Source organism: Macaca nemestrina, chromosome 15 (assembly GCF_043159975.1).
Source record: "Macaca nemestrina isolate mMacNem1 chromosome 15, mMacNem.hap1, whole genome shotgun sequence".
Classification (NCBI taxonomy): Eukaryota; Metazoa; Chordata; class Mammalia; order Primates; family Cercopithecidae; genus Macaca; species Macaca nemestrina.
Genome location: NC_092139.1, coordinates 83,046,087 through 83,073,834, shown reverse-complemented (window position 1 = coordinate 83,073,834; position 27,748 = coordinate 83,046,087). Strand labels below are relative to the sequence as shown.

Genomic DNA, 27,748 nt, shown 5'->3' with positions numbered 1-27,748 from the left:
ACTACTGGGATACTGGGCACCCCCTGCCCTGTGCCTAGGTCACAACCTCCACACTGCAGCCCTGTGCCCCTCACACCCAGCAGGTTCCTGCTCCAGCACAGCTCCTGGACTGGCCCCAGGTGCTGGCCCCGGAGGTTTCAATCCAAGCATAATTTACCGAGTCATGTGTTTGGCAGCGGGACCCAGCTCACCGTTTTAGGTAGGTGGCTCTGACAACTTTCCCCAGCCTGTCCCACCCTCTCCTGTCTCTGGAAAAGTCTGCTTTCTTTCTCTGGGGCTTCTTCCCCTCTGCCCTCCAAGTCTTAAGCATGGAGCCCTTCCTTTCTCCATGGAGTTTGGGGGAAGCGGGCTAGTCTCAGTGTATCCTGCAGGAAGGGCCCCCACAGTGGGAGCAGCCGCCTTCAGGTTCCAACAGCAGGACACAGCCTGGTCCCGGTGCGTGTGCTGGGATTGGGCAGGGTTAGGGCTCCTCCCCTCTCCCAGGGCAGATGTCTGAGTGAGGGACAGAGGCCAGTTCTGATGAGGGGCCCTGCAGTAGCCTTAGAGACAGTCCCCGGGACCCCAGGATCTAGGCTGAGGGCTGGATGGTCCTCTAGCCTCGGAGGGCCACACGGGGTCCTGGTGACACAGGGGTCACCCCAAGGGGAGACCAATGGAAGGCACAGAGAGGACTCTGGGTCTAGGCTGCAGCTCTGTGGCTTGTGCTGGGTCAGGACCTGGGGACACCGAGGAACAGGTGAGACTGGGTGAGGTCCGAGAGTCCAACTCTCCCAGGACAGTCACAAGAAAGGACAGGTTCTCTTGGGGCAGAGATGTGATTGTCCCTGGAGTCCTGTCACCTCTGGGGCCTGGTATCTCTCTGTTCACGGGTCGACCGCTCGCCTTCATTTGAGGAAGGGCACCTTAGACTCAGGAGGTGACTAGCGGGAAATAAATGGGGGTGCAGAGAACTCTAGGGCCACCAGGTGAAGTCCAGGGGCATCAGAGGCTGCTGGGGTGGGCATGGGGTCTGTGGTGACCCGAAGTCTGGGCAAGCAGTCCCAAGAACCCAGCCGATGTGAAGGATCCTGTGGTCGGGCTGGTAGGACGGGGGTGACGGCAGAGCCCCAGGGTTTGTCTGGGTGGAGCCTGTGCTTTACCAGGAGAGGTGACTGGGCCAAGCTGGGGCACAGCTTGTTACGCCAGGGGGTGGGAGGCTCCAGGCCATGCCACCCCACACTGTGCCACAACAGTTTTGTGTGCTGTGGGAGAGACTCCTAGATTCCTAATGCAGACTCCAGAAAGCAGGAAGGAGGGAGCACAGCGTGCCCTGGGTACACACGGGGAAACCGAGGCTGTAAAGGAAATGACTGGGCCAGGATGCCTGGGAAAGGTGACTTGGGAAGGCCCCTAGGAAGGTGCAGGGTTGTCTGCTCTCCAGAGGGCTCTAGTGGAAAGGAGGGAATTAAGAGGGAGGGAGAGACCCGGGGTGGACCAGATGGCCACACCATGAACCCTCCCAGAGACTTTAGACAGAGAGAGGTGCTCCACAGCACCCCACGCTACCTCTGCCATCTCTCACCCCCTCCTCTGTCCACACAGGTCAGCCCAAGGCCATCCGCTCAGTCACTCTGTTTCCGCCATCTTCTGAGGAGATGCAAGCCAACAAGGCCACACTGGTGTGTCTCATGAGTGACTTCTATCCGGGAATCTTGACGGTGAACCTGGAAGGCAGATGGTACCCCCATCACCCAGGGCGTGGAGATGACTGTGCCCTCCCAACAGAGCAACAAATACGTGGCCAGCGGCTACCTGAGCCTGACGCCCGAGCAGTGGAGATCCCACAACATCTTCAGCTGCCAGGTCACGCATGATGGGAGCACCGTGGAGAAGACAGTGGCCCTTGCAGAATGTTCATAGGTTCCCAACCCTCACCCCTCCCACAGGGGCCTGGAGCTGCAGGATCCCAGGGGAGGGGTCTCTCTGCATCCCAAGCCATCCAGCCCTTCTCCCTGTACCCAGTAAACCCTCAATAAACATCCTTTGTCAACCAGAAATCCTGCTCCCTCTCTTCATTTCTTATCTCTCATACAATTTGATGCTTCTCCTGGGTTCTCAGTGTGGCGTTGGGGGAATCCTGGCACCAGTGGGAAAGCAGCCTGGAGGAGAGGATCACAGGCTCCCAGGCGTGTCCCCTGGGGACATAGGCCAGGATAGGAGGAGTCGGCTCAGTGAACACCGGTCCATCCATTCTCTCCCACCTCCCCTTCCTCCTTGCAGCTCACCCTCTAACTCGCTGCCTGTGTTTTGGAGGGAGCTATTTCTGGCTGAGCCTCCAGATACACCTTCTGTCCCTGTCCTGGTCTGGACCTTCCCCTGACCCACGGCCTCTCTTTCCTCAGCCTGGAAATCCTACTCTAGACATGGATTCCCTGTGCTTCTGGCTCTGGCCCCTGGAATGCCGTCCTTCCTCTCTGCCCAACTCCCCACCCCCAAGGGCTGGACTGTCTAGGACACTCCCACACCATCAAATTCATGAGCTCTTAAATTTGGGGCCCACTTTGATTTTTCACCTGACAGCAGGTTCAGAGGTGTGAGAAAAATAGGAGGAAGTCAGGAAGGAAACACACATGAAAGGCCTGCAAGAGGCTCAGGACACTTGTAAAAGATAGGCTCTGAGCTCCCCAGGAACAAGTGCAAGAAGGGTAATAGGTGCTCCATCATTTCTTTCTTTCTTTTTTTTTAGATGGAGTCTCACTCTCGCCCAGGCTGGAGTGCAATGGCACGATCTTAGCTCACCATAACCTCTGCCTCCCCGGTTCAACGAATTCTCCTGCCTCAGCCTCCTGAGTAGCTGGGATTACAGGTACATGCTACAACACCCAGCTAATTTTTGTATTTTTATTAGAGACAGCTTTTCACCAGTTGTTCAGGCTGGTGTGCTCCATCATTTCCAAGAGATTACACAAGTCTTTGCTCGAGGGAAGTTGGTGTTTTCAATGCTGAGGCCAGGCAGCTCATCATAATTAAAAGTGGGGATGTGTTTTACCCAAGGCCTCACTACTGAGGGATTTGGGCTCTGACATGTGCACAGGTGACTGCCTGGCAGCCAGCCCTAGGACATGGAGATTTTCTCAGATGTTTGGCATAGAAAGTCACTGACCATCTTTGGAGGAAGCATCATTTTTGGGAAACACTTCTCCATTGGATCCTGAGCTTCAAGTGGAAAACCAGGTCCTGTGATGGGAATTTCTCTGTGAGGTTCCCTGGGTCTGGGGCTCCAGCTGCTCTCTGAGAAGAAGGTGTAGGGGGAGAGCATGGCCCAGCCACACCCAGCCCCTCCTGCATGGTTCCTGCTGAGCAGGGTGTTAGAAGGGTGGGGGCACCACCAGTGGTCAGGCCTGTGTTTCTGATGGTGGGGCCAAGGAAGGACACTCAGGGCATCCTAGGGAGTCTCTCCGATGGCTCCTGTTTGACTTTCCTGTGGCTGCTGTCACAAATGACTGCTAATTTAGAGGCTTAAAGCATCACATATTGATTCTCTCCCTGGTGTGGAGTCAGACATCCAAAATGAATCCTAGAGTGCTAAAATCAGGGTGCTAGGCAGGCCAGGCTCCTTCTGAGGGCTCTGGGGAGAATCCATTTGCGGGATTTTTCCAGCTTCTAGAGGACACACTGGGCTCCTGGCCCCTTCCTCCAACTTCAAAGCCAGAGCTCAGCACCTTCAAGTCTCTCTCCCACGCTTCTCTCTCTCTCCCCACCGTCTTCTCTCACCCTCCCTCTTTCTATCCCTTTCTTTCCCTCCACCCCCACACCTGCTCTCACTCTGATCCTCCTGCCTCCTTCTTTCCCTTATAAAGACCCCACCTTGGACCCACCCAGATAACCCAGGATCATCTTCCACCTCAGGCTCCTTCACATCCTCACATCTGTAAAGTCCCTGTGGCCACACAACACTGCACATGGACAGGTCCCAGGACTGGGACACAGCCATCCCTGGGCCCTAATTCAGCCATCCACAGCTCCTTTCCCTCCTTCCTCTCTCCTCCGGGTATAAGAAGGGAATGCAGAGAGGTTGGTCAATGAATACACACCTACAGTTAGATGCAAGGAGTATGTTCTAATGTTGGATAGCAGAGTAGGTTGGCTATGGTTAGCAATAATGTATTGTATATTTCAAAATAGCTATAAGAGAGAACTTCAAATATACTCAACACATAGAAATGGTAAATACTCAAGGCCATACTCCAAATTCACTGTCTTAATGATGACATGTTGGATGCATGGAACCAAACAGTACATTCGCCTCATAAAAATGTTCAATATTATGTATCAGTATAATATTTTCTACGAATAAGAAAGCAAAAAAAGAAGTTAAGCATAAACTAGCTATTTGACCTAGCAATTCCAGCGCTAGGAATTTATCTAGAAGAAATGAAAGCATGTGTTCAAAAAGACGTATACATAAATGTTCTCAGCAACCTCACTCACTGCAGGCAACAACTGGAAACAACCCAAGTGTCCGTCAGCTAGAGAATAGATAGACCCATGTGGTGTGTGCATACAGTGGAGTGCTGCTCAGTTATACAAAGAAAAGAAACTATGGATACCGGCCACAGGAGGGATGAACTTCAAAACATTACAGTAAGTGAAAGAAGTAAAACTCCATGAGGGAAGTTGGTGGGTATGGACATAGTTTTGAACTGGCAGAATTTTTCTGTGTTCATCGGGGTATTATGTGTTGAGTCCCTATTGATCAGGTACTGTGCTAGGTACGGCCATTAGAGAAATGAGAAGCAGACACCAGCTCCATTGTGATGAGACTCACCCGATCAGCCATTTCTGATGAACACTCAGGTACCCTGACTCTCACTGCTCACATTTGTAGGCTTTACTTAATGCCACTTAAACCTCCCTATTCCCCAAGTCTTCTTTCTTTTCCATTTTGTTTTTTAGACAGAGTCTTGCTCTGTCACCCATGCTGGAGTGCAGTGGCACCATCTTAGCTCACTGCAACATCCGTGTCCTGGGTTTAAGCAATTCTCCTGCCTGAGCCACCCGAATAGCTGGGATTGTAGGGCCCACTGCAACACCCAATTATTTTTGTATTTTTAGTAGAGACGGGGTTTTGCCATGTTGGCTAGGATGGTCTCAAACTCCTCCTGACCTCAGGTGATCCTCCTGCGTAGGCCTCCCAAAGTGTTGGGATTACGGGTGTGAGCCACCACACCTGGCCCCCAAGTCTCCTTTCTTTCCAGCTCCCCTCATTAGACACAGCTTTTTAAAGCAATCCCTGCCATACCCATGGCTGCAATTGTTTTTTATATGCTCTGATGACAAAAAAATTTAAATGTCATTTTTATATAGCAGCTTTATTTTACATGACACCTCATTCACTACGAGTGTAAATTCAAAGTTCCTGTAAGAAGGTAATAACAAGGCCGGGCGCGGTGGCTCAAACCTGTAATCCCAGCACTTTGGGAGGCCGAGACGGACGGATCATGAGGTCAGGAGATCGAGACCATCCTGGCTAACACGGTGAAATCCCGTCTCTACTAAAAAAAAAGTACAAAAAACTAGCCAGGTGAGGTGGCGGACGCCTGTAGTCCCAGCTACCCCGGAGGCTGAGGCAGGAGAATGGCATAAACCTAGGAGGCAAAGGTTGCTGTGAGCTGAGATCGTGCCACTGCACCCCAGCCTGGGTGACAGAGCAAAGACTGTCTCAAAAAAAAAAAAAAAAAAAGGAAAGTAATAACTAAAAAGTTGTCATATTTTAGTATGCAAATTTTAGGAAATTTCCGTAATGGTTTGACTTTGTATGCCTTTTTTTTAAAAACGTGACTTTTGATGTCACAGAATGGAGTTATCCTACAGAGGTTTCTATCTAACTTTCTACCAGAGAGCTCCATTTGAATGCAATACTTAAGAGTCCAAAGCTATGTCTTTTTTTTTTTTTTTTTTTTTTGAGACGCAGTGTCGCTCTGTCACTCAGGCTAGAGTGCAGTGGCACGATCTCGGCTCACTACAAACTCCATGACCTGGGTCCAAGTGAGTCTCCTGCCTTAGTCTCCTGAGAAGCTGGGACTACAGGCACCCGCCATCGCATCTGGCTAATTTTTGTAATTTTAGTAGAGATGCGGTATCGCCATGTTGGCCAGGCTGGTCTCAAACCCCTGACCTCATAATCCGCCCAGCTCGGCCTCCCAAAGTGCTGGGATTACAGGCGTGAGTCATTGCACCCAACTGAAAACTATCCTGAAACTGAAAACTTACCTATTCCTCTTCCTACATTCTCTGTGTAGGAGAAAGTCATTGCTATTTACCCAGTCCTTCAAACTAGAGCCTCAGCAGCCTGTTTTTCCATTTACTTGCCCTGTTCTTCCACATCTAATCATCTAGCGCTTCCTGTTCTCTCTCCCAAATGATCACAAGACTTTTCCATCCACTGCAGTCATTTCCACTACCTTTAGCCTTACCTGTTCTTCCAGATGAACATAATGTCTCTCTCTCTCTCTTTTTTTTTTTTTTTTGAGACAGAATCTCTCTCTTTGGCCCAGGCTGGAGTTCAATGGCATGATCTTGGCTCACTGCAACCTGTAACTCCCGGGTTCAAACAATTCTCCTGCCTCAGACTCTTGAGTAGATGGGACTACAAGCGCCCGCTACCACGCCAGGCTAATTTTTATATTTTTAGTAGAGATGGGGTTAGTGATCCACCCCCGTCAGGCTCCCAAAGTGCTAGGATTCCAGGCATGAGCCACCGTGCCTAGTTGTACCAGGGTTTTCTATTGATTTTCTTGCCAAGGGTGACTTCCAGTAATAACTCCCCCGCACTTTCCTCAGGACTAGAAAGCTCAGGCAGCCCAGGGTGAATAAAAGGCTGAGTAGTGCCGTCACCACAGAGGGGCAGGGTGGCCACAAGGTGGGCAGCAGCAGGGATGGGCATTGTGAGGCATTGTATGGGGCTGTGGGGCTGGACATTGTGAGTCACTAGCCTGACCTGGCTGTTTCCTGGTAAGCAGGTGACATAGGAAGCTTTGTGGTTATAGGCATCAGCCAGGGCCAGCAACCCTCAGTCGGTAGCTGGTAGTGGAAGGAGGAGGAGCTCCGACTGTGCTGTCTCACGGCAGTTTTTGTGCCTCTCAGCGCTTGTCGTGTTCATTTATTTTTCAAAGAAGACAGCAGGTCCCCGACCTCATAGATCAGCCAGTTTGGGAGGTGGCGGCAGAGTAAGGGCTGAGGCCCCAGATCTGCCTGGGGTCAGGCTGCTTCTACAAGTGCTGTGCCAGCCTCAGTAGTGTGGCTGCTAGGACAGCACCATTTCAGTTTCATCGAAGTCTCAGGCAGGAATGGAGAGGACTGTGGGTGCCCCATGGGGTGTGTACTGACCTGTTGTATCAACTCCACCTGTAGCTGGTGCAGGGGGAAGGTGGCGCCCTGTTATGAATCTGTTATTTATGAGGCTGTGGCTGCTGCAACATCAGAATCCATACTGTAGAGCCCGGCAAGCTGGATGTGGGAGCCACAGAGGGCGACGAACTGCAGCACATCAGCAACCAAAAGATGCCCACAGGTAAAAAAGCCACGGGTGCCGTTTACTCACTGGCACACCTATGGCCACCCTCACCCCCTTCCCATAGCCTCATCCCCAGAGACATCCCATTGAAAACAGAAATGTGTTTCAATGGGACAGACCCCCTAACACTGGGCCTGTAGCTACAGCACTCCCGAGTAGCAGGGGAGGTGGGGAGGGACATGAGTTCCAGTGCACCAGGAGCTCAGCAAAGGGATGGTGAGTGATTCCAGAGTCCAGCTCATCCTTGCAACTCTTCTGTGGAATCCAGAACACATCAGTTTCCATTTATTTTATAGAAGGTTTGGAATCTTCAGTGTCAAACTCTATCTGTGTTGTGTCTTCCCACAGGTTGGATAGAGGAACCCTGGCTATGGGCATTTCCTGCCAGGGCAGTGACTGTGTCTTCCTCATTAGTCCTTATCCCAGAGGTCAGTCCTGGGGAGAACCTGTTAGGCCCCATGGGCATTGCGGTGAACACATCCCTGGGATGAGTTCTAGGTCAGCCCTGGGCTGGGATCTAGCGCAGGTGTGGAAATGTTCCCTTCTCAGTCTGTCCAGCCTGTTGAGCCCTACACCAATCCTGGAGCCTGCCCCAGCTTCTGAGTCAGGGTCCCTGGAGATGAGGTTGAGCTCTTGAGGACAGTGAGGTGCCTCTGGCCCTCGGCTCCTGCTGCTCTGATCCTGTCTAGACAGGGTGTGCAGGGCCACGCTCTTCCCTTGTGTGCATGTGTCCCCCCTGCTGGCATCCCTCTGGATCTGGATGTTGTCCTCATTGTTATATCCCCAGCCCCACACAGTGACTTTTGCAGATGTTCACTAAGTAACCATAAATGTATGGTAGGAGCAGAGCTGTGAAGTATTTTGCAAGAAAACACCAGGCGAGGGGAGTCATGTCTTCCTCATGTCTGGGTCTCCTGTGCCATCTAGTGCGGTTCTCGGTCATATATGTGCCTCTTCATATTTAAATACATTTAAATATTTACAATAAAAGTTCAGGGCTGGGCATGGCGTCTCATACCTGTAATCCAGCACTGTGGGAGGCCGGGGCGGGTGGATCAGCTGAGGTCAGGAGTTCGAGACCAACCTGGCCAACATGGTGAAACCCCATCTCTACTAAAAATGCAAAAACTAGCCCATGTGTGGTGGTGCATGCCTGTGAACCCGGCTACTCAGGAGACTGAGACAGAAGAATCGCCTGAGTCTGGAAGGCAGAGGTTGCAGTGAGCCGAGATCATGCCATTGTACTCCAGCCTGGGCAGCAAGAGTGAAACTCTGTCTCGGAAAAAAAAAAAAAATTCAGAACTTCATCTCAACAGCCACCATGCAATCCCCCAGTAGCCTTCTGTTCATGCAGCAGAGAGATTTCCATCCCCGCAGAATGTTCTTTCACATCTGCTGTAAGCCTGGCTGAGGGGCTGATTATTGAACTCCTCTAACTCAAAGCGTGCACCTTAAAGTGGGAATCTCAGGGCTGTGAGATTGGAGGTGAGACCTATAATGGGCCATTGGAAGGAAAAAGTTGAAGGGTGGTTCCTTCAGTTCCTCTTTCTCACTTGAAGCCTGGCAAGTGTGAGCAATGCCTTTCTAGAGACCTCAGTCTCCCCAGAGTCCAGGGAGAGTCTGACAACACCGCGGGAAGGGCAGAGTGATCTCGTACAACCCAGTGTGGCCTCACCTGGAGTAGGAGGGTGGGCAAGTTGCCCTTTGGAATAACTTCTTGTGGAGTTTTTGTCTCTAAAGATTGGCCAATGGACACCGTCCATGAGGGCAGCTGCGATGAGGCAGACCTGCAGGTAGAGCATGATAGTCTAGGAGGATCTCTGGGAGCAGTTGGGTGACACTTGTTGCTTTGGAAATCAGGAAAAGGGCAATGAAATCAGAACCAAAGGAAATATGTGTAGAAGTGTGACTTGTTCCTTTTGTATTTTAATAAGATAGAGATGAGGTCATTTGCCTCCATGAGCTTTGTGTGCTGTGTTTGTAACCATTTTTTTTCTTGCTCTGGTGTTTAATGGTTACCAGAAGATCAGTTTTTCCTGTCTATGTCACAGCAAACATCAAAGCCTTGGTCTTTGACTTGGGAATGCAGAGTCTTATTAGGTCCAGGCACTGACTAAGATGCGAGATATCTGGTGACACTCCCTCATGCTCACTACTTGAACATAGTTGTTTCTCTGAGATGGTCTCAGAATCTTCAGTCCCACGCTCCATATGCCACATCCAGCAAAGCTCCCTGAGGGACCCACAGTTTCCAACCACCAGGGCACTGACATTAACTCTGTGTCCTTTTAGGCCACCCTGAGGACAGCCTGCGTTTAAAATCTCTACCACCAAGTGAGGAAGATAATGATGATGCCCAGGTAAGACTCCCTTTCTTTGCATTCTAAGGAAATGGTGCTTTCCTGATGTGAGAAACAAACTCAGCCATTGAAACCCAAAGAATGGACTCAGAGGCCTGCAGAACAGAGAAAGTGAGAATTTTAATGATGGTCTTGCAAGATATATATATATATATATGAAAAAATATAAATATATATATTTTATATACATATATATATTTATGGTTGTCTTACTGCATTTTGTGGAAGCCCACAATTCATTGCCATCCTAGTCAGCTTAGGAGCTCTTCAAGTATTTGACTTATGACCTAAGTAGCTGGGCAGGCTGAGAAGAACAGACCAAGCAAGCTATTTTGCAGGCTAGTAAACTTTTAACTTAGACTGTACTTCATTGTTAAAGTGAGGACAACTAAGCGAGGTGGAAGGGGGACCCAACAAGCCGGCATTGCCCATCCAACCACGAGCCTAGTATTTCTTCTGTGCTTTACTGAGCTAAACAACTTCAAGACACTTTGTCTTAAAAATGGACCACTGTATACACTATTTCCTTCACCTGATTTCTTTCCCTCTCAATTAATTTTGGTATAAGGATATGATGGGACACTTTATGTACAACATACACAATAGTCCTTCTTGGGGTGGAGTTCACTGGGAATGTCTTCCCATCTAATACATGACATGGTAGGATGTTTTTGAATGACAGCATCCATCATCAACTGTAATGCAGAGGCATTTTCGTCCACACCAGTTTTCCTCTTCGAATTAGGCATTGTGAGTTTACCAATCTAAATCAACTTCAAAGAAATTCTGTGAGAAAAGCTCTTGTCTTTTCCATGCATGTTCTCTATGCTAGAGTGTTTTGTCTTTGACATAGACTCAACCACTGTTTCAAAAGTAGTTTTCTGAAGTCATCAACAGACGAACGGATCTGTGTAAGGGGGCAGCAGAATTGATCTGATCCTCATAGCATCTTCTTTTGTCTCATTGCAGATTTTACCATCACCTGTCCTGGGTACGTACCTTGAACTAACTCATTTTCTGAGAAACAAATTTGCTGGCTTGAATATATAGAAACCTTAATCTGGATTCCTGTTAAAAAATGTTGGGGGTCTGGTGAGAGAAAATGATTTTGCAAGTGTATAGCTATGACCAGAGCGGCTGTATTAATGTGTGTGAACCTAGAGGACCAACCAGGAGATTTTATGTGAGCCAGTGAGTCTTCACTGGGAGGAGGAGAAGTGAGTGCACCTCTCACTGACTTATCCTGATGTTGGTGGTTCTAGAGAGTGGATTCTGGAAAATCTCAGCAGGGAAGAGGATGCCTTTCCAGGTAGGCAACAAGACATCAGATGGGGTCTAATAAAACAGCATTTCCAAGAACCTTCATGTTATACCTGCTGCTTGGGAGGCTTAGGGAGGGAATAGAAAGAGAAAAAGAAAAAGTTAATATAAGCCGCGTTTGTTATTTTCAGAGTTTAATGTCATCATGGTGAGGAGTAGTATGTTCATGGGCTTTTGAGTATCCTGTGTTTTCAATCACCTGTTCTTGGTTTATTATTTAAACATGATTTTTCAGAGAATACCTGTTCTTTTCTGCCTGTGCCACTGCAAAATATCAGAGCCTTTGGTTTGGGACACAGTTCTGTGACAGGCAGTTACTTAATCCTGAATATAAAACTCTTCTGCGGTGTGCCCAGATGCATAGGAGAGATTGATCCATACATTATGAACATAGTTTTCATGGCAGCACATTCATTTTTCTGTCCTTGCTGTTTAACTCTGGTATCAAGACATCTCCTTGGGCATGGAGGACAGAATGAAAATTCACTGTGGGCTCACTGAAAAGCTCCAGTGTCTTAGAAATGGAGGGAGAAACACAGCCTTGAGCACACTGTCAGTATTCCATTTCTTCATGTGAATGAGAATATGCAGTTTTACCATCATTTGTGGAAGTCATTTTCCTTTCCCCATTGTGTATTCTTGGCACCTTTGTTGAAGATCAGCTGACTCTGTATGTATGCATTTAATTCTGTGCTCTTGATTCTATATCTGTGATACTTATGGGTGCCCCCCACAGTAGAAGCGTGCTGTCTGAATTTTTCTGTTTTTTTTTTAATTTTAATTTTTAGATTTCAATCTCATGAATGTGCATCTTCCAACACTCTTATTTTTCAATGTTGCCATGGCTATTTGAGGCACATAAAAGTTCATTAAAATCTTAGGATTATCTTTTCCATTTCTGCACAGATGGCTATTGCCAGTTTGGTAGCTGTTGTTGTTAGTCTGTAGATCATGTGTGTAGTATTGTGTGTTAGTTAGGTTTAGTCTTCCTATCCATGAATATGGGAAGCCTTTCAACTTATTTCTATGTTCTTTACTTTCTAGAATCTTTATGATGACAGCTGATTAGTTAGATTTAATGTGACTGATATGAATTTGTGATTTCTTTTTTTGTTTTTTTGTTTTTGAGACAGAGTCTCACTCTGTCACCATACAGGTGTGCAGTGATATGATCTCTGCTCACTGCCACCTCCACCTCCCGGGTTCAAGTGATTCTCCTGCCTTATCCTCCTGAGTAGCTGGGTCTACAGATGCATGCCACCACATCCAGCTAATTTTTGTAGTTTTAGTAGAGATGTGATTTTACCTTGTTGGCTGGGATGGTCTTGATCTCTTGACCTCATGATCCACCCACCTTGGCCTCCCAAAGTGCTAGGATTACGAGCATGAGCCACCGTGCCTGGTCAAATTTGTATCTTTTGCCAATATTTTGTCTGTCTGAATGATTATGCATCAAATAAAAAATATTATGTATGCTAGTTAACCAAAAATCACCCCCATGATCAGGGACAGTTTTTCATGAATTTGCTCATTTTCTATTGGTATGCATTTCCTCATTTCAGTAGCTCATGTATATTTGAACCTGGAAACTTATCCTCATGGCAGAAAGTTTTCAGAGTCATGTCTCTCAGCTTCACTGGTGTAGGTTGCGCAGGCTGTGTGAACTTGGCCTGTTTGAATGAAGCCTGATCTTTAGGGAATCTCCTGAGGGAGAGCAACACAGAGCTGCTGAAGCCCTTGATCACAGGAACCCAAAAAATTGTGTGCACACACCATGGTTCCAGAAGAAGACTTACAAAGAGGAAATCATGACTATTTTTCATTTTAGCATTTTAATACTTAATTTTTTAAATGACCTCTATGAAAAAGAAATTGTGATCTGTCTGGTGCCGTGACTCATGCCTGTAATCCCAGCACTTTGGGAGGCTGCGGTGGGCAGATTATGAGGTCAGGAGATGGAGACCATCCTGGATAACATGGTGAAATCCCGTCTCTACTGAAAATACAAAAAAAATTAGCCAGGCGTGGTGGCGGGTGCCTGTAGTCCCAGCTACTCCAGAGTCTAAAATAGGAGAATGGTGTGAACCCAGGAGGTGGAGCTTGCAGTGAGCCAATATCGTGCCACAGTACTCCAGCCTGGATGACAGAGTGAGACTCCATTTCAGAAACAAACAAACTAACAAATGAACAAACAAACAAACAAACAAAACTGTGTGATCAGTAGAGCAGAGTAATTTGGGTAAAATTGAATCCTTTTCACCAATAAATTAAGTAACTAATCCTTTAAAACAGATGCTACATGTAGTACCAGCATAACTGGGTCCTAATGTACTTACACAGTCTTGAATACATTAAGAAAATGCTGTTTGTTTCGTAGAGTTTCAAAACATTTGAGACGGAGGAAGGCATTCTTCCATTGACCCTTAGTGTGTGCTTTATTTCCATTTTGGGTTGACTGTTTTGTGTTGCTGCATGATGTCTTTAGTACAAGGCCAAGGCCTCCATGTCTCATGTCTTTCCTGATCCCCTCCTTTGCCATCCCCCTTCCACTCAGGGGAATAGCCCAGCATCAACTCAGTTCATGCTTGTTAATCAACCACCTCCATACACCACATCCAGAAAAGCTCCCTGAGTGACTCACAGTCACCAACCATCGGTGCACTGATCTTTCTTGTGTCCTTCCAGCTTTTTCTATGGACAACCTGAGTTTAGTATGCCTACCACCAAGTGAAGATGATGACTGGGGTGATGATGATGGTGATGATGATGTCCAGGTAAGAACACCTTTTTTTGTCTTGTAAGGAAATGTTGGTTTTCTGATGTGAGAAATAAACTCACCAGTCCAAACCCAAAGAATGGACTCAGGGAGCTGAAAAACAGCAAGAGTGAGATTTTCTTTCCTTTTTTTTTTTTTTTTTTTTCCTTTTTGAGACAGAGTCTCACTCAGTTTGCCAGGCCGGAGTGCAGTGGTGCAATCTCAGCTCCATCTCCTGGGCTCAATGAATTCTCCTGCCACAACCTCCCGAGTAGCTTGGATTACACGCATGTGTCTCCATGCCCAGCTAATTTTTGTATTCTCAGTGGAGATGGTGTTTCAGCATGTTGGCCAGACTGGTCTCGAACTCCAGACCTCAGGTAATCTGCCCACCTCAGCTTCCCAAAGTGTTGGGATTACAGGTGTGAGCCACTCCACCTGGCAGAAAGTGAGACTTTTAATGACAGTGTTGCCAGATCCGGTGTCTGATGGGCAGACACACCCAGCACACTTTCCACAAGCAATTTATCCCCTAGTGTGCAGGTCCCTCCCCTGGTTCCTCATAGGCTGAGAACTGTGGGGTCACAATCTTCCCAGGTGTTGCCTATTGATTTTTGGGGAGAGACTTTAGGTATTTTTCTAGAGTTGTCTTACTGCATTTTGTTGCAGCCCACAATGCATTGCTATCCTAGTCAGCTCAGGGGCACTTCAAGTATTTGACTTATGACCTAAATAGCTGGCCAGGCTGAGAAGAACAGACAAAATGAGCTATTTTCTGGCTAGTAAACTTTCATCTTAGACTAATCTTCTTTGGTTGAAGTGAGGGCAACTAAATGGGGAGGAGAGGGGCCCCAATGAGCAGGTATTGCCCATCCAATCAGGAGCCTGGCACATCCTATTTCTTCTATCCTTTGCTGACCTAAACCGGTTCAAGGCACTTTGTGTTAAAAATGGACCACTGTATACATTATTTCCTTCATCTAATTTCTTTCCTTCTCAATTAATTTTGATATAATAATATGACAAGGCACATTATGTACGACACACACTATTCTCTTTGTGAGGATGGAGTTCAGTGGCAGTTTCCTTTCATCTTATACATGACACACTATGATGGTTTTGAAGGACAGCATCCATCACCAACTGTAATGCAGAGACATTTTCCTCCACACCAGTTTTTCTCCTTGGATTAGGCATTGTGCATTTACCAAACTAAATCAACATCAAGGATAAATTTTGTGGGAAAAGCTCTTGTCTTTTCCATGAGTGTCCTCTATTCTAGAATGTTTGGCCTTTGACTTTGACTTTGACTCACCACTGTTTCACAGGTAGTTTTCTGAAGTCATCAAGAGATCACAGATCTGTGTAAGGGGTGCAGCAGAATTGATCTGATCCTCATGGCATCTTCTTTTGTCTCGTTGCAGATTTTACCATCACCTGTCCTGGGTATGTACCTTGAACTAACTCACTTTCTGAGAAACAGACTTGCTGGCTTTAATATATAGAAACCTTAATCTGGGTTCCTGTTAAACAATATTGGGGATCTGGTGAGAGCAAATGATTTTGCAAGTGTACACGTATGACCAGAGGGGCTGTAGAAATGTGTGTGAGCCCAGAGGACCAACCAGGAGATTTTGTGTAAGCCGTTGTGTCTTCACCTGGAGGCGGAGTAGTGAGTGCACCTCTCCCTGATTTATCCTGATGTTGGTCGTTCTAAAGAGTGGATTCTCGAGAATCTCAGCAGGGAAGAGTATACCTTTCTAGGTAAGTAAGAAGATTTCAAGTGCCGTCTAATAACACAGCATTTCCAGGAGCCTTCATGTTATACCTGCTTGGGAGGCTGAGGGAGGGTGTAGAAAGAGAAAAAGAAAAAGTAAACGTAAGTGAAGTTTGTTCTTTTGAGTTTATGAGATTTTGAGTATCCTGTGTTTTTGATCACCTCTTCTTATTTATTATTTAAAGATGATCTTTTTAGAACACCTGCTCTTTCCTGCCTCTGCCACTGCAAAATCTCAAAGCCTTTAGTTTAGGACAGAGTTCTATCACAGGCAGTTACTTAATGCTGGAGACAAAATTCTGTGGTGTGCCCAGAGGCATAGGAGAGATTGATCCTCACCTTATGAACTGTTAAGTTTCCTGGCAGCACACTCATTTGTCTGTTTTTCCCTGCTTACCTCTGGTATCAAGAGCTCTTCCTCGGCGTGGAGGACAGAATGAAAATTCAATCTGGGCTCAGTGCAAAAGCTCCAGTGTCTTGGAAATGGAGGGAGAAGCACAACCTTGTGCACTCTATCAGCATTCTATTTCTTCATTTGAATGAGAATGTGCAGTTTTACCATCATTTGTTGAAGAGGCTTTCCTTTCCCCCGATTGTGTATTTTTGACACCTTTGTTGAAGATCAATTTACTGTATATGTGTGCATTTAATTCTGGGCTCTCTATATCTGTGAAACTTATGAGTGCCCCTATGCTAGAAACAAACTCTCTGTATTTCTGTATTTTGTGTGTGTGTGTGTGTGCATTTCAATCTCATGAACCTGCATCCTATAACAGTATTTTTTTAACATCATCATGGTTACATAAGGCACATAAAATTCATTAAAATTGTAGGATTATCTTTTCCATTTCTCCACTTATGGGTGTTACCAGTTTGATAGTAATTGTTGTGAGTCTGTAGATCATTGTGTAGTATTGTGTGTTAGTCAGGTTTAGTCTTCCTATCCATGAATACAGGATGCCTTTCCACTTATTTGTACCTTCCTTATTTGCTAGGATCTTCATGTTGACAGCTGATAAGTTAGATTTAACATGACTGATAAGAATTTTTGATTTCCTATACCAATATTTTGTATGTCTGAATGAATAGGCATCGTATATATATATATATAGAGAGAGAGAGAGAGAGAGAGAGAGAAAGAGAGAGAGAGAGACGGGGGGAGAGAGAGAGAGAGAGAGAGAGAGAGAGAGAGAGAGAGAGAGAGAGAGAGAGAGAGAGATGGAGGTTCACTCTTCTTGCCCAGGCTGGAGTGCAATGGCATGATCTCGGCTCACTGTAACATCTGCCTCCCAAGTTCAAGCAATTCTCCTGCCTGAGACTCCTGAGTAGCTGGGATCACAGGCGCTCACCACCATGCCTGGCTAACTTTTTGTATTTTTAGTAGAAATGGGGTTTCACCATGTTGGCCAGGCTGGTCATGACCTCCTGACCTCAGGTCATCCCCCTGCCTCAGCCTCCCAAAGTGCTGGGATTACAGGTGTGAGCCAGAGTACTCGGCCAAAAAAATAATTTTTATGTAAGCTAGTTAACCAAAAATCACCCCCATACTCGTGTACATTTTTTCATGAATTTGTTCATTTCTATTGGCATACATTTCCTCATTTCAGTAGATAATGTGTATTTGAACTTTTAAACTTATCTTCATGGCAGAAAGTGGTCAAAGTCATGTCTCTCAGCTTCACTGGTGTAAGTAGAGCTGGCTGTGTGAGCTTGGCCTGTTTGAATGAAGCTTGATTTTTAGGGAATCTCCCCAGGGAGAGTCACACAGGAGGTGCTGAAGCCCCTCATCACAGGGCCCCAAAAGGGTGTGTAGAAGTCGTTCTAGAATAAGACTCACAAATGGGAAATCATGACTATTTTTAATTGTAGCATTTTAATATTGAATTTTTTAATGATCTCTATGAAAAAGAATGTGTGATTAATAGAATAGAGTGCTTTGGGTAAAATTGAGTCCATTTCACCCCTAAAATAGGCTTTTAATCAAGTAATAAATCCTTTAAAACAGATGCTAAATGTAGTATCAGCATGATTAGATTCTAGTGTACTGACACGGTCTTGAATACACTAATTAATGGCTGTTTGTTTAGAAGAGTTTCAAAACATTTGATAGGCAGGAAGGCACTCTTCCATTGACCCTCAGTGTGCATTTTAGTTCCATTTTGGGTTGACTGTTTTGTGTTGCTGCCCGATGCCTCTAGTACGAAGCCAAGGTCTCCATGTCTCATGTCTTTCCAGCTCCCCTCCTCTGCCATCCATCTTCCACTCAGAGGAATAGCCCAGTATCAACTCAGTCCATTCTTGTATATCAACCACCTCCATACACCACATCCAGCAAAGCTCCCTGAGTGACTCACAGTCACCAACCACTGGTGCACTGATCTTTCCTCTATGTCCTTCCAGCTCGTCCTGAGGATGGCCTGTTTTTAAGATGCTCACCACAATGCAAAGATGAAGATGATGATGACGATGATGGTGATGTTGATTGTGATGATGATGATGATGATGTCCAGGTAAGATCCCCCTTTTTTGTCTTCTACATCAATGTTGCTTTCCTGATTCTTTACTTCTCAATTAATTTTGATTTGAAAACCTGGCAATGTACATTATGTACACTGTACACTATTGTCTTTGTGGGGCTGGAATTCAGTAAGCATGTCTTCCCAACTGATACATGGTACACTATGCTGCTTTTAAATGACAGCATGCATTATCAACTGCAATACTGAGGCATTTTCCACAATACCAGTTTTCCTCCTTGGATGAAGCATTGTGCGTTTGCATATCAAATTAAATTTAAAGGTAAATTCTGTGAATAGAGGTCTTGTTTTTCTATAGCTATCCTCTGTGCTAGTCTTTGGGGATTTTGACCTATGGCTCAATCACTGTACTGCCTTCTGGTTTTTTATCATTGTCAAGAGAATAACAGATCTGTGTGAAGCGCACAACAGAATCTGATTCTCATAATGTTTTCTTTTATATAACTGCAGATAAGATCTTGGAAAGGAAAAGGTATGTACCATGAAATAACTCACTTCCCGAGGGAAAAACTTGCTAGCTTCATTGTATAGAAACCTGTTTCTGGGTTCCTGCTGGGAAAGAGGCTTGGGATTCTCATGAAAGTGATTTTGCCAGTATAGAACTCTGGCCCAAGAAGCTGTAGGAAGGTTTGTCAATCCAGAAGAAAGATGAGGGGATCATGGAAGAATCAGCCTGGGGTGGGAGAAAAGCCCATCATTCAGCTTCAGCTAACATAGGAGGAGTTGGTGAGTCACACTCTCTAATGACTTATCCTGGTGTTTTTGTTTCTAAAGACTTGATGCTGGAGAGTATAAGTGATGTGGAGACTCATCCAGGTAGGGAACTATGTGCCAGTAAAAACCCAATGGGGAAAGGTTCCCAGGAGCCTCCAGGTTATCCCTGCTGATTGTGAGGAGGGGCTGAAGGAGGGGGTATGAAATCAGAAGGAAAATGGAAATGTGTGTGAGGTCTGGCTTATTGTTTTCAGTTTCTTGGCATCATGGTAAGAACTGTCTGTATGGGCTATGAGGGTGCTGCATTCATGAGAGATTCTCTTTGCAGTCCACCCGCTCTTTTCTTTTTGTGGAACATCAGAGCCTTTGGTTTAGATTAGTCAATACTCCTTGGGATTGGTCACAAGGGGTGTAGGCTTAAGCACTGGGTGTCATCTGTGATGAAGGGAATCTGGGGGACACAGCTCTCTCACAGGCATTTCCTGGAACCTAGAGACCACAGTTCTTCTGCTGTGTGCCACGGGGAAATGGAGAATCACCCTCTAAACTTTCAGGACTTGTTAGTGCACATTCATGTTTCTGTCCTCACTGTGCGCTCCTGGTTTAAAGGGATCTCCTGGGGTGGACGGCGGGATGAATATTCACTCTAGGCTCACTGGTAAAACTCCAGGCTCCTTTGAAGGGAGGAGGAAAGTTTGACCTTGAGCACATTTCCAGCCTCCACTTCCAACCCAGTCACAGATTCTGAGCTGAGGCTTCTTTCTCCCCAGTTCTCTAATTTTGGGGGAAGCCAAGAGTTCCCACAAAAGATAGTATCACACTATTTCCTGACTTCAAAAATTTGGCTTTGGTTTTGTTCTGTAAGTTGACATTCATCACTCAAGTTCTAGACTTTTTGTTTGTTTGTTTCTTTCTTTTTTCTTTTTTTTGAGTGTTTGGATTGCTGTTCTTGCCTTGGTTTGCTAAACATAATAAGCCCCAGGTCTATCCATGCTGCTTAGGACATGATTGTGTGTTCTTCTTATGGCTGTGTAGTATTTTGTGATGTGTATGCGCCACATTAAAAAAAAAACAAAAACAAAAACTGAAATCCACTGTTGCTGGTCACCTAGGACGCTTCCACATCTTTGTTCTTGTGAATGGCATGGCCATGAATGCGGGAGAGCATGTGTCTTTTGATAGAATGATTTATTGTCTTTTGGGTAGATACCAAGTGTCGTGGAATTGCTGGGTCTGATGGTAGTTCTGTTTTAAGTTTTTTGAGAATCTCTCAACTGGTTTGCACAGTGTGAACTAGTTTTCACATTGACCAAGAGTGTAGCAGCGTTCCCTTTCCTTTGCTGCCTCACCGGCATGTTGTTTTGACTTTGGAAAATTACCCATTGTGACCAACGTGAGATGATATCTTATTGTGTTTGGGAGTTGCATTGCACTGAGGTTGTGCATTTTTTCATGTTGGTTGATCACTTGAACGTCTTTTTTTTTTTTTTTTTTTTTTTTTTGAGACAGTATCTCACTTTGTTGCCCAGACTGGAGTGCAGTGGTGCAATCTTGGCTCACTGCAACCTCTGCCTCCTGGGTTCAAGTGATTCTCCTGCCTCAGCTTCCTGAGTAGCTGGGATTACAGACAACTGTCACCACGCCCACCTAATTTTTATATGTAGATAAGGGGTTTTACCATGTTGGCCAGGCTGGTCTCAAACTCCTGACCTCAGGTGATCCACCCACCTCAGCCTCCCAAAGTGCTGGGTTTACAGGTGTGAGCCACCGTGCCTGAGTAGCAGTGATTGTTTTTGTAAGGTAAAGTCAATAACAAAAACTAGAGTTTTTGACTTCTGTTGTTGGAAGTGGTTTTTTTTCTATTTTTCTCTTTTGTCTGTTGTTTGCTTTTATATCCTGTGAGCTTAGATTCAGGTTTTCCTCACTTAAGCTCACTCTGTGTTTTCCTGCAGCAGTATTATGCTTCTAGGTCTTGTGTTTAGGGTTTAATGTATTTCGAGTTTGTGTTTGTGTATTGTATAACGTCAACGTCTTATTTCATTCTTTTGTATGTGGCTATCCAGTCATTTCAGACTGCTCAATTGAACAGACTGCTGACTCCTCATCTCATCCTTTTTCCCCTTGGGGACACAGTCCCACTCATGCTCTCACCCAGACTGGAGTGCAGTGGTGAGATCTCAGCTCTCTGCCACCTCCGCCTCCTTGCTTCGAGTGATTCTCCTGCCTCATCTTCCCAAGTGGCTGGGATTGCTGCTGTGCACCACCACACCTGACTAATATCTTTTGTATTTTTACTAGAGATAGGATTTCACCATTTTGGCGAAGCTGGTCTGAAACTCCTGACCTCAAGAGGTCCACCCAACTCGGTCTCTGAAACTGCTGGAAGTACTGGTGTGAGCCACAGCACATGGCCTCATTGCATCTTCTAGGCATTCTTTGAAAAAGAATGTGTTGACTGCAGGTATGTGTTTAGATTCTCTTAAGTCTCTAGGTTGATGGATTCATTTTTATGCCACTACTGTAGTCTTTGGATGAGTGGAGGTGTTACATGTAATTTGAAATTGGGGAGTGTGTGGCCTCCAGTTGAGTTTGTATTCCCTAGAATTGCTTTGCATATTCAGGTTCCTTGGGTCTTCAGTGGATCCATGTGAACATTTAGCCGTGTATTGTTAACATTTCATAAAACGTTTGTTTTACACTTCATGTCCAGAATTAGGGGTGCATTGGGACATTGTGATACTTGTTTGTATACCTTGAGTATGGATAAAATCAGGGAGTTTCCCATGCTTGTGACCACGTGTAAGTTTGATATCTTCGATTTGTGAACATTCAGTATCCTCCTTGGTAGCTACTTTGAAAACGGCATAACCATATTGTTAAGTATCATCGCCCTGCTTTGGAGTGGAATACCAGAATGTATTCCTCTCCTGTAACTCTCTGTGTACCTATTGCCAATCCTTGAGGTCCTGTCCTCCACCTAGTCTGTGGTGACCACTACTGTATTTTCACCTTCGGTGAGTTAAAGTTTTCAGCTCCCACATGAGTGAGAACATGCAGGCTTGGTCTTTGTCTGCCTTTCTGATGTGATTGAACAGAATATCTGCAGGTGCAGCCATGTTGCTGGAAATGATAGGATTCCATGAATTTTGATGGCATAAAAGTATTCCATCCTGTCTGTGTACCAGAGATTCTTCATCCCTTCATCTGTGGATGGACAGATAGGCTGATTTCTTTTCTTGGCTTTTGAGCATAGGGCTGAATGCCACCTGGGATGACAGATAATCTCTTCCATGCCCTGATCATGTCCTCTGTGTATATACCTAGGAATAGAATTGCTGGAGAAAATGGTAGTTGTAGTTTTAGGATTTCAAGGAACATCCAAGTGGTTTCTTTAGTGTGCATACTAGTTTACCATTTCCCACCACATGTGGAGACAAGTGCCTCCTCCGGAAATCCACACCTTGATTGGATTGTGTTTTCATATGTTTCAACTTTTTTCTGGTAGCATCTGTTGCATGTAGAATGAGATGGAATCTTGAGTGTGTTTTTTATTTTTGTGTGTGTGTGATAAGTGGTACTTGCTATGTTATTGTGAATTTGTTTTTAATTTGTTGTGTAGGACTGGGCAGAGGACCTGAAGACATGAGGTTGTTGCACAGGTCAAAGAGAAGATTCTCACCATCGCTGATGCACACAAAAGTGTAAGTGAAAATCACACCCAGATTTCATCTCACTCCAGTTAGAATGAATACTAGCAACATTTGATGGCAGTTTTGTTTCTATAGAGTGTGTGTGTGTGTTTGTGTGTGTGTGTGTATACATTCACCCACACACACACAACCCAAGGGTGCAAGGGACATTTTGACATATGTATGTGTAGTATCGTGATCAAATCATCATATCTGGCATCTCTGTGATCTTCCATCATTATTATTTCTCTGTGGAGAGAATATTCAGAACCATATTTTCCAGCTGATTTTGAAAAAATTTTCTAGATTCTGTTGACCCTAGTCACCTAGTCACCCTGCTGTGCAATAGAACACCAGAACAGATTCATTGTGTCTCAGTGTCACTCTGTACCTGTTACCAATATCTAAGTGTGGTTTTGATGTACATTTTGCTGTGGTTAGAGATGTTTGCCAAGTTATCATGAACTTGTTTCAATTTGATGTGTAAGACTGGGCAAAGAACCTGAAGACCTGAGAAGGATGCACAGGTAAAAGATTCTGAATCAACATTACTGATCCTCACAAGAAGTCAATCAAAACCACACTCATATATCATCTCACTCCGGTGAGAATGAGCGTTACCAAATTGGGACGACAGTTTCATTGCCGTAGAGTAGGTGTGTTTAACTAGCGGGTGCAAGGGACAATTTGATCTGTGTAAAGGTAGCATCATAATGAAGTTTCAGAGTCTGGCACCTCCGTGAGCTCCAGAGTTATGATTTCTCAGTGGACAGAACATTCACAACTGACCTTTGTAGGTGTTTTGAAAATTTTGGTTTTCTGTTCTTGCCTTTTGTTCATAATGGCCTATGGCTCTGTCCAGGTTTCTGGTAAGAGCATGTATTTGTGTTTTATGACTGTGTAGTGTTCCGTGGTGTGTATGTACCACATTTCCTTTCTCTTATCCACTGCTGATGGGCATCAAGGCTGATTCATGTCTTTACCATTGTGAGTAGTACTGCTGTGAACATAGGAGTGTATGTGAGTTTTGGATGGAAGGATTTTCCTTTTTATAAATCCTTAGGAGTGGGGTTGCAGCGTTGGGTGGTAGTTCTCTTTTAGGTTCTTTAAGAAATGTCCACACTGCTCCCCAGGGGATCTGAACTAGTTTGCATTTGCCCCAACAGTGGAACTGCATTTCTTTGCTCATCTGCCCCAGCAGCCTCTATTGTTGTGGACTGTGTGTCATAATTGCCATTCTGACCAGTGTAGATCTTATCTCAGTATGTTTCTGATTTGCATTTCTCTGATGATCAGTGAGATCGAACATGTTTTCATGCTCGTTAGTTACTGGTACACCTCCTTTTAAGTGTTCATGTTCCTTGCCCTTTTATAACTTGTTGTTGTTGTTTTTTTTTCTGATTTTATTTGTTTAAGGTCTTTATGGTAAATCGTAGATATTAGACGTTTTTCAGATGGATAGTTGGGGAATGTTTTCCCTCATTCTGTAGGCTGTGTGCTGACTCTATGGTTGTTTCTTGTTCTGTGCAGCAGCTCTTTTGTGTTTTAGGTCCCACTTATCAGTAATTGTTTTTGTTGCCATTGCTTTTGGGGACTTGACATATAAATGCTTTGCCAAAGCCTCTGTCAAGAAGGGTATTTGCTAGATCCTCATGCAGGATTTTTTTTTAATAGTTTCAGGTATTGGATTTTTATGTATTTACGTATTTATTTACAGACCAAGTCTCACTCTCTCATACAGGCTGGAATGCAATGGAGTGATCTCAGATCACTGCACTTTCCAGCTTCTGGGTTCATGTGATTCTTCTGCCTCATCCTCCTGAGTAGCTGGGAGTACAGGCACGTGCCACCACGCCCAGCTAACTTTTGGTTTTTTCTTAGACATCGGCTTCACCATGTCGGTCAGGGTGGTCTCAAACTCCAGGATCTCAAGTCATCCGCCTGCTTCGACCTCCCAGAGTGCTTGGATCCCAGGAATGAGCCACTGTGTCCAGCCCAGCGTTTTACATTTCAATCTTTTATTTCTTTTGAGTTGCTTTCTGTACATGATGAGACATAGGGGCCCAGTGTTATTTCTTCTGCATCTAGCTAGGTCACTTATCTCAGCACCACTTGCTGATAGGGAGTCCTTTCTCCATTGCTTATTTTTGTTGATTTTTTTTTTTCAAATATCGATGGTTTCAGGTGTGCAGGTTTATATCTGGGTCTTCTAATGTGTTCCACTGTTGTGTGGAACTGGGTCTCCAGCTTTTCAGTGAAAATGCCAAGCCATTACCTTGTCTATGGGTGTTTTCTTGAGTGTTTCCTTTGGTTTAATGTTTTTTAAATACCTTTAGCAGCCTACATGTATGGATTTCTTTTCTAAAATAATGCACACCTTATGTTTTCTTGTAGGAGTTTTGTGGTTTCAGAATTGAGTTTTAGATCTTTAATGTATTTTGCGTTGATTTTTCTGTTGCGTGACATAAGGGTCCTATTTCAGTGTTTTGTATGTGAATATTCAGTTTGCTCAAAATCATCTATTGAACAGGCTCTTTATTTTCCAATTGCATCTTTTTGGTGTTCTTTTGAAAAACCTGTTCACTATATGTAAATTGGGGTTGAATATTTGGTTTACTCATTCTGTCCACTTTCTTAGTTTATGCCAATAAAAGATTGTTTGGATAATTATAAAAGTTTGTGTTTTTCATTCATGCTTTTAGCTTCTAAGTTTGTATTTTGTGACAAAACTTCTATGTTTATTATAGACAAAAGGGTACAAATGCAGATTAGTTACTGCCTTTGGTATATTCCATGACACTGAGACTTGGGGTCCAAGCAACCTTATCATGCAGGCAGTGGGTGTACCCACCAGGTAGGTCTTCGGCACATACCTCATGCCTTCATCCTTTTTCATCGGACAGTCAGCAGTGTCTGTTGTTTTCACTTTTACGGTAGGGTGTATTCAATGTTAGCTCCACCTTATAAGCGAGAACATGTGGTATTTGGTGTTCTGTTTTTTCCTTATTTCTCTTTAGATAATGGCCTCCAGCTCCTTTCATGTTGCTGCCAAGGACATGATTTCCTTCTCTTTTTTTTTCTTTTTAATGGCTGCCTAGTTTTTTGTGGTATATATGTACCACATTTTCCTTTTCTGATCCACTGTTGACAGGTACCTAGGCTGATTTCATGTGTTTGCCATTGTAAATACTGCTGCCATGACCATTTGTGTGCATGTGTGTTTTGGAGAGAAGGATTTCTTTTCCTCTGTGTATACCCCAGTGGTGGGATTGCTGGGTCAGATGGTAGTTCTGGTTCAAGTTCTTTGAGCAATCTCTCCGAAGTGCTCTCCATGGTGTCTGAACTACTTTGCATTTTCACCAAAAGTGGACCAGTGTCCTCTTTTTCTGCTGCCTCGCCAGTGTCTTTTTTTGTTTTTTAACTGCATTATTCCCATTCTGACCAGCGTGAGATAGATCACATTGTGCTTTTGATTTATATTTCTCTGATAATTAGGTTGAGCATATTTTCAATTTGTTGGTTGCTCATCATCATCTTTTGAGAAGTCTTTGTTTATATCCATTGCCTATTAATTATGAGGGTGGTTTTGCTAATTGATTTGTGTAAGGTCTTTAAGGTAGATTCTGGATATTAGAACTTGGTCTGGTGCATAGTTTGGGAACATTTTCTCTCATCTTGTATGTCGTCTGTCTACTCTGTGGGTAATTTCTTGTGTTGTGTGGTGGCTCTTTAGTGTATTAGGTCCCACATGTCGATTATTGCTGTTGTTGCAGTGTCATGTGGGGTCTTAGGCATATAAATGCTTTGTCAAAGATGATGTCAAGAAGGGTATTTCCTAGGGTCTCTTGTAGGATTTTTGTACTTTGAGGTCTTCCACTTACATCTTTCATTCATCTGAGTGAACTTTGATACATGGTGAGAAGTAGATGCCTAGTGTTACTTACTCTTCTGCATATGGCTCGCCATTTATCCCAAGACTATTGAAAAGGGAGTTCTTTCCCCATTACTCATCATTGTGTATTTCATGCAGCATCAGGTGGTATGAAGTGTGTGGGTTTACAGGTTCTCTATTCTCTTCCACTCATCCATGCGGAAGCAGGTCCCTAGAGTTTGAGTGCAATTTCACATCAGGGAGTGTCATGCATCCAATGTAGTTTGGATTTCTCAGAATTTCTTTGGAAATGCAGGGCATTTCCTGGTCTCACATGAACTTCAGCATTGTTTATTTCTATGTCTTTAAAACCAATTTGCTCTCTAGTATAGTTATACAATTAAAGAGTAGAGCGGGACATTTTAATCCATGCATATGTACCTTGTGTAATGATGAAAGCAAGGGATTGACTGACTATCTCTGTTACCTTGTGTGGTTATTATTTATTAGTTCTCTGTGGTCACAATATTCAGAATCCTTCTTTTCAGCCTTTTTTGGAAAATATGGTAGGATACAGTTAACTCTAGACATCCTGCTGTGGAGTAGAACAGCTGAATTTATTCCTGTCATCTGAGTGTAACATTGCATCCATTTCCCAGTTCCTGTGCTGCCTCCCCAACCCCCAGGCTCTCTTCACTACTATGAAATGTTCTACTAGGAGATAAAATCATTTAGAGACAAAGTTAATGTCATTCTCATAGGCATGGAATCATGCCGTGTTTATTTCTCTATTCCTGGCTCATTTCATGGAAAATCATGTCCTCCAGGTTTCTGTACGTTGTTGCTGATGACATGGTTTCATGAATTTCTATGGCCGAGGAGGATTCCATTGTGTACCGCAGTTTCTTTATCCCTTTATCTGTGCATGAACAGGTAGGTTGATTGGATACCTTCGCTATTGTGCATAGTGCTACAATTGCCATAAGAAGGCCGATATCTCTTTAACATAACAGATTTCATGCGCTTTCTGTGTGTAACCAGTGGTGGTATTCCTAGGTGAACGGGTAGTTGTAAAATGTTTAAGGCACCTTCAACTGTTTTCCTTCTTGTGTATAGTAATGTACATTCCCACCAATAGTGTATGAAATCTCTTTTTCTGCACTTCTACAT

At 44.6% G+C, this 27,748-nt stretch overlaps 1 protein-coding gene across 3 annotated transcripts in view; it reads left to right on the top strand.

The window, feature by feature from the left end:
- The window catches only part of LOC105497383 (aspartate-rich protein 1-like), a 116,321-nt gene that overhangs the window by 39,180 nt on the left and 49,393 nt on the right, over positions 1-27,748 (top strand). The window contains exons 1-14 of one of the 3 annotated variants that reach the window (XM_071079865.1): positions 206-1,842; positions 2,726-2,845; positions 4,476-4,836; positions 7,393-7,552; positions 7,904-7,983; positions 9,848-9,915; positions 10,885-10,906; positions 13,921-14,009; positions 15,415-15,436; positions 18,168-18,277; positions 18,755-18,776; positions 19,079-19,120; positions 22,638-22,719; positions 24,589-26,135. In XM_071079865.1, the coding sequence (XP_070935966.1) occupies positions 4,797-4,836; positions 7,393-7,552; positions 7,904-7,983; positions 9,848-9,915; positions 10,885-10,906; positions 13,921-14,009; positions 15,415-15,436; positions 18,168-18,277; positions 18,755-18,776; positions 19,079-19,120; positions 22,638-22,719; positions 24,589-24,766 (915 nt within the window). In that variant the 5' untranslated portion in view covers positions 206-1,842; positions 2,726-2,845; positions 4,476-4,796 and the 3' untranslated portion in view covers positions 24,767-26,135. The other 2 variants (XM_071079867.1, XM_071079866.1) reach the window with 2 other exon arrangements.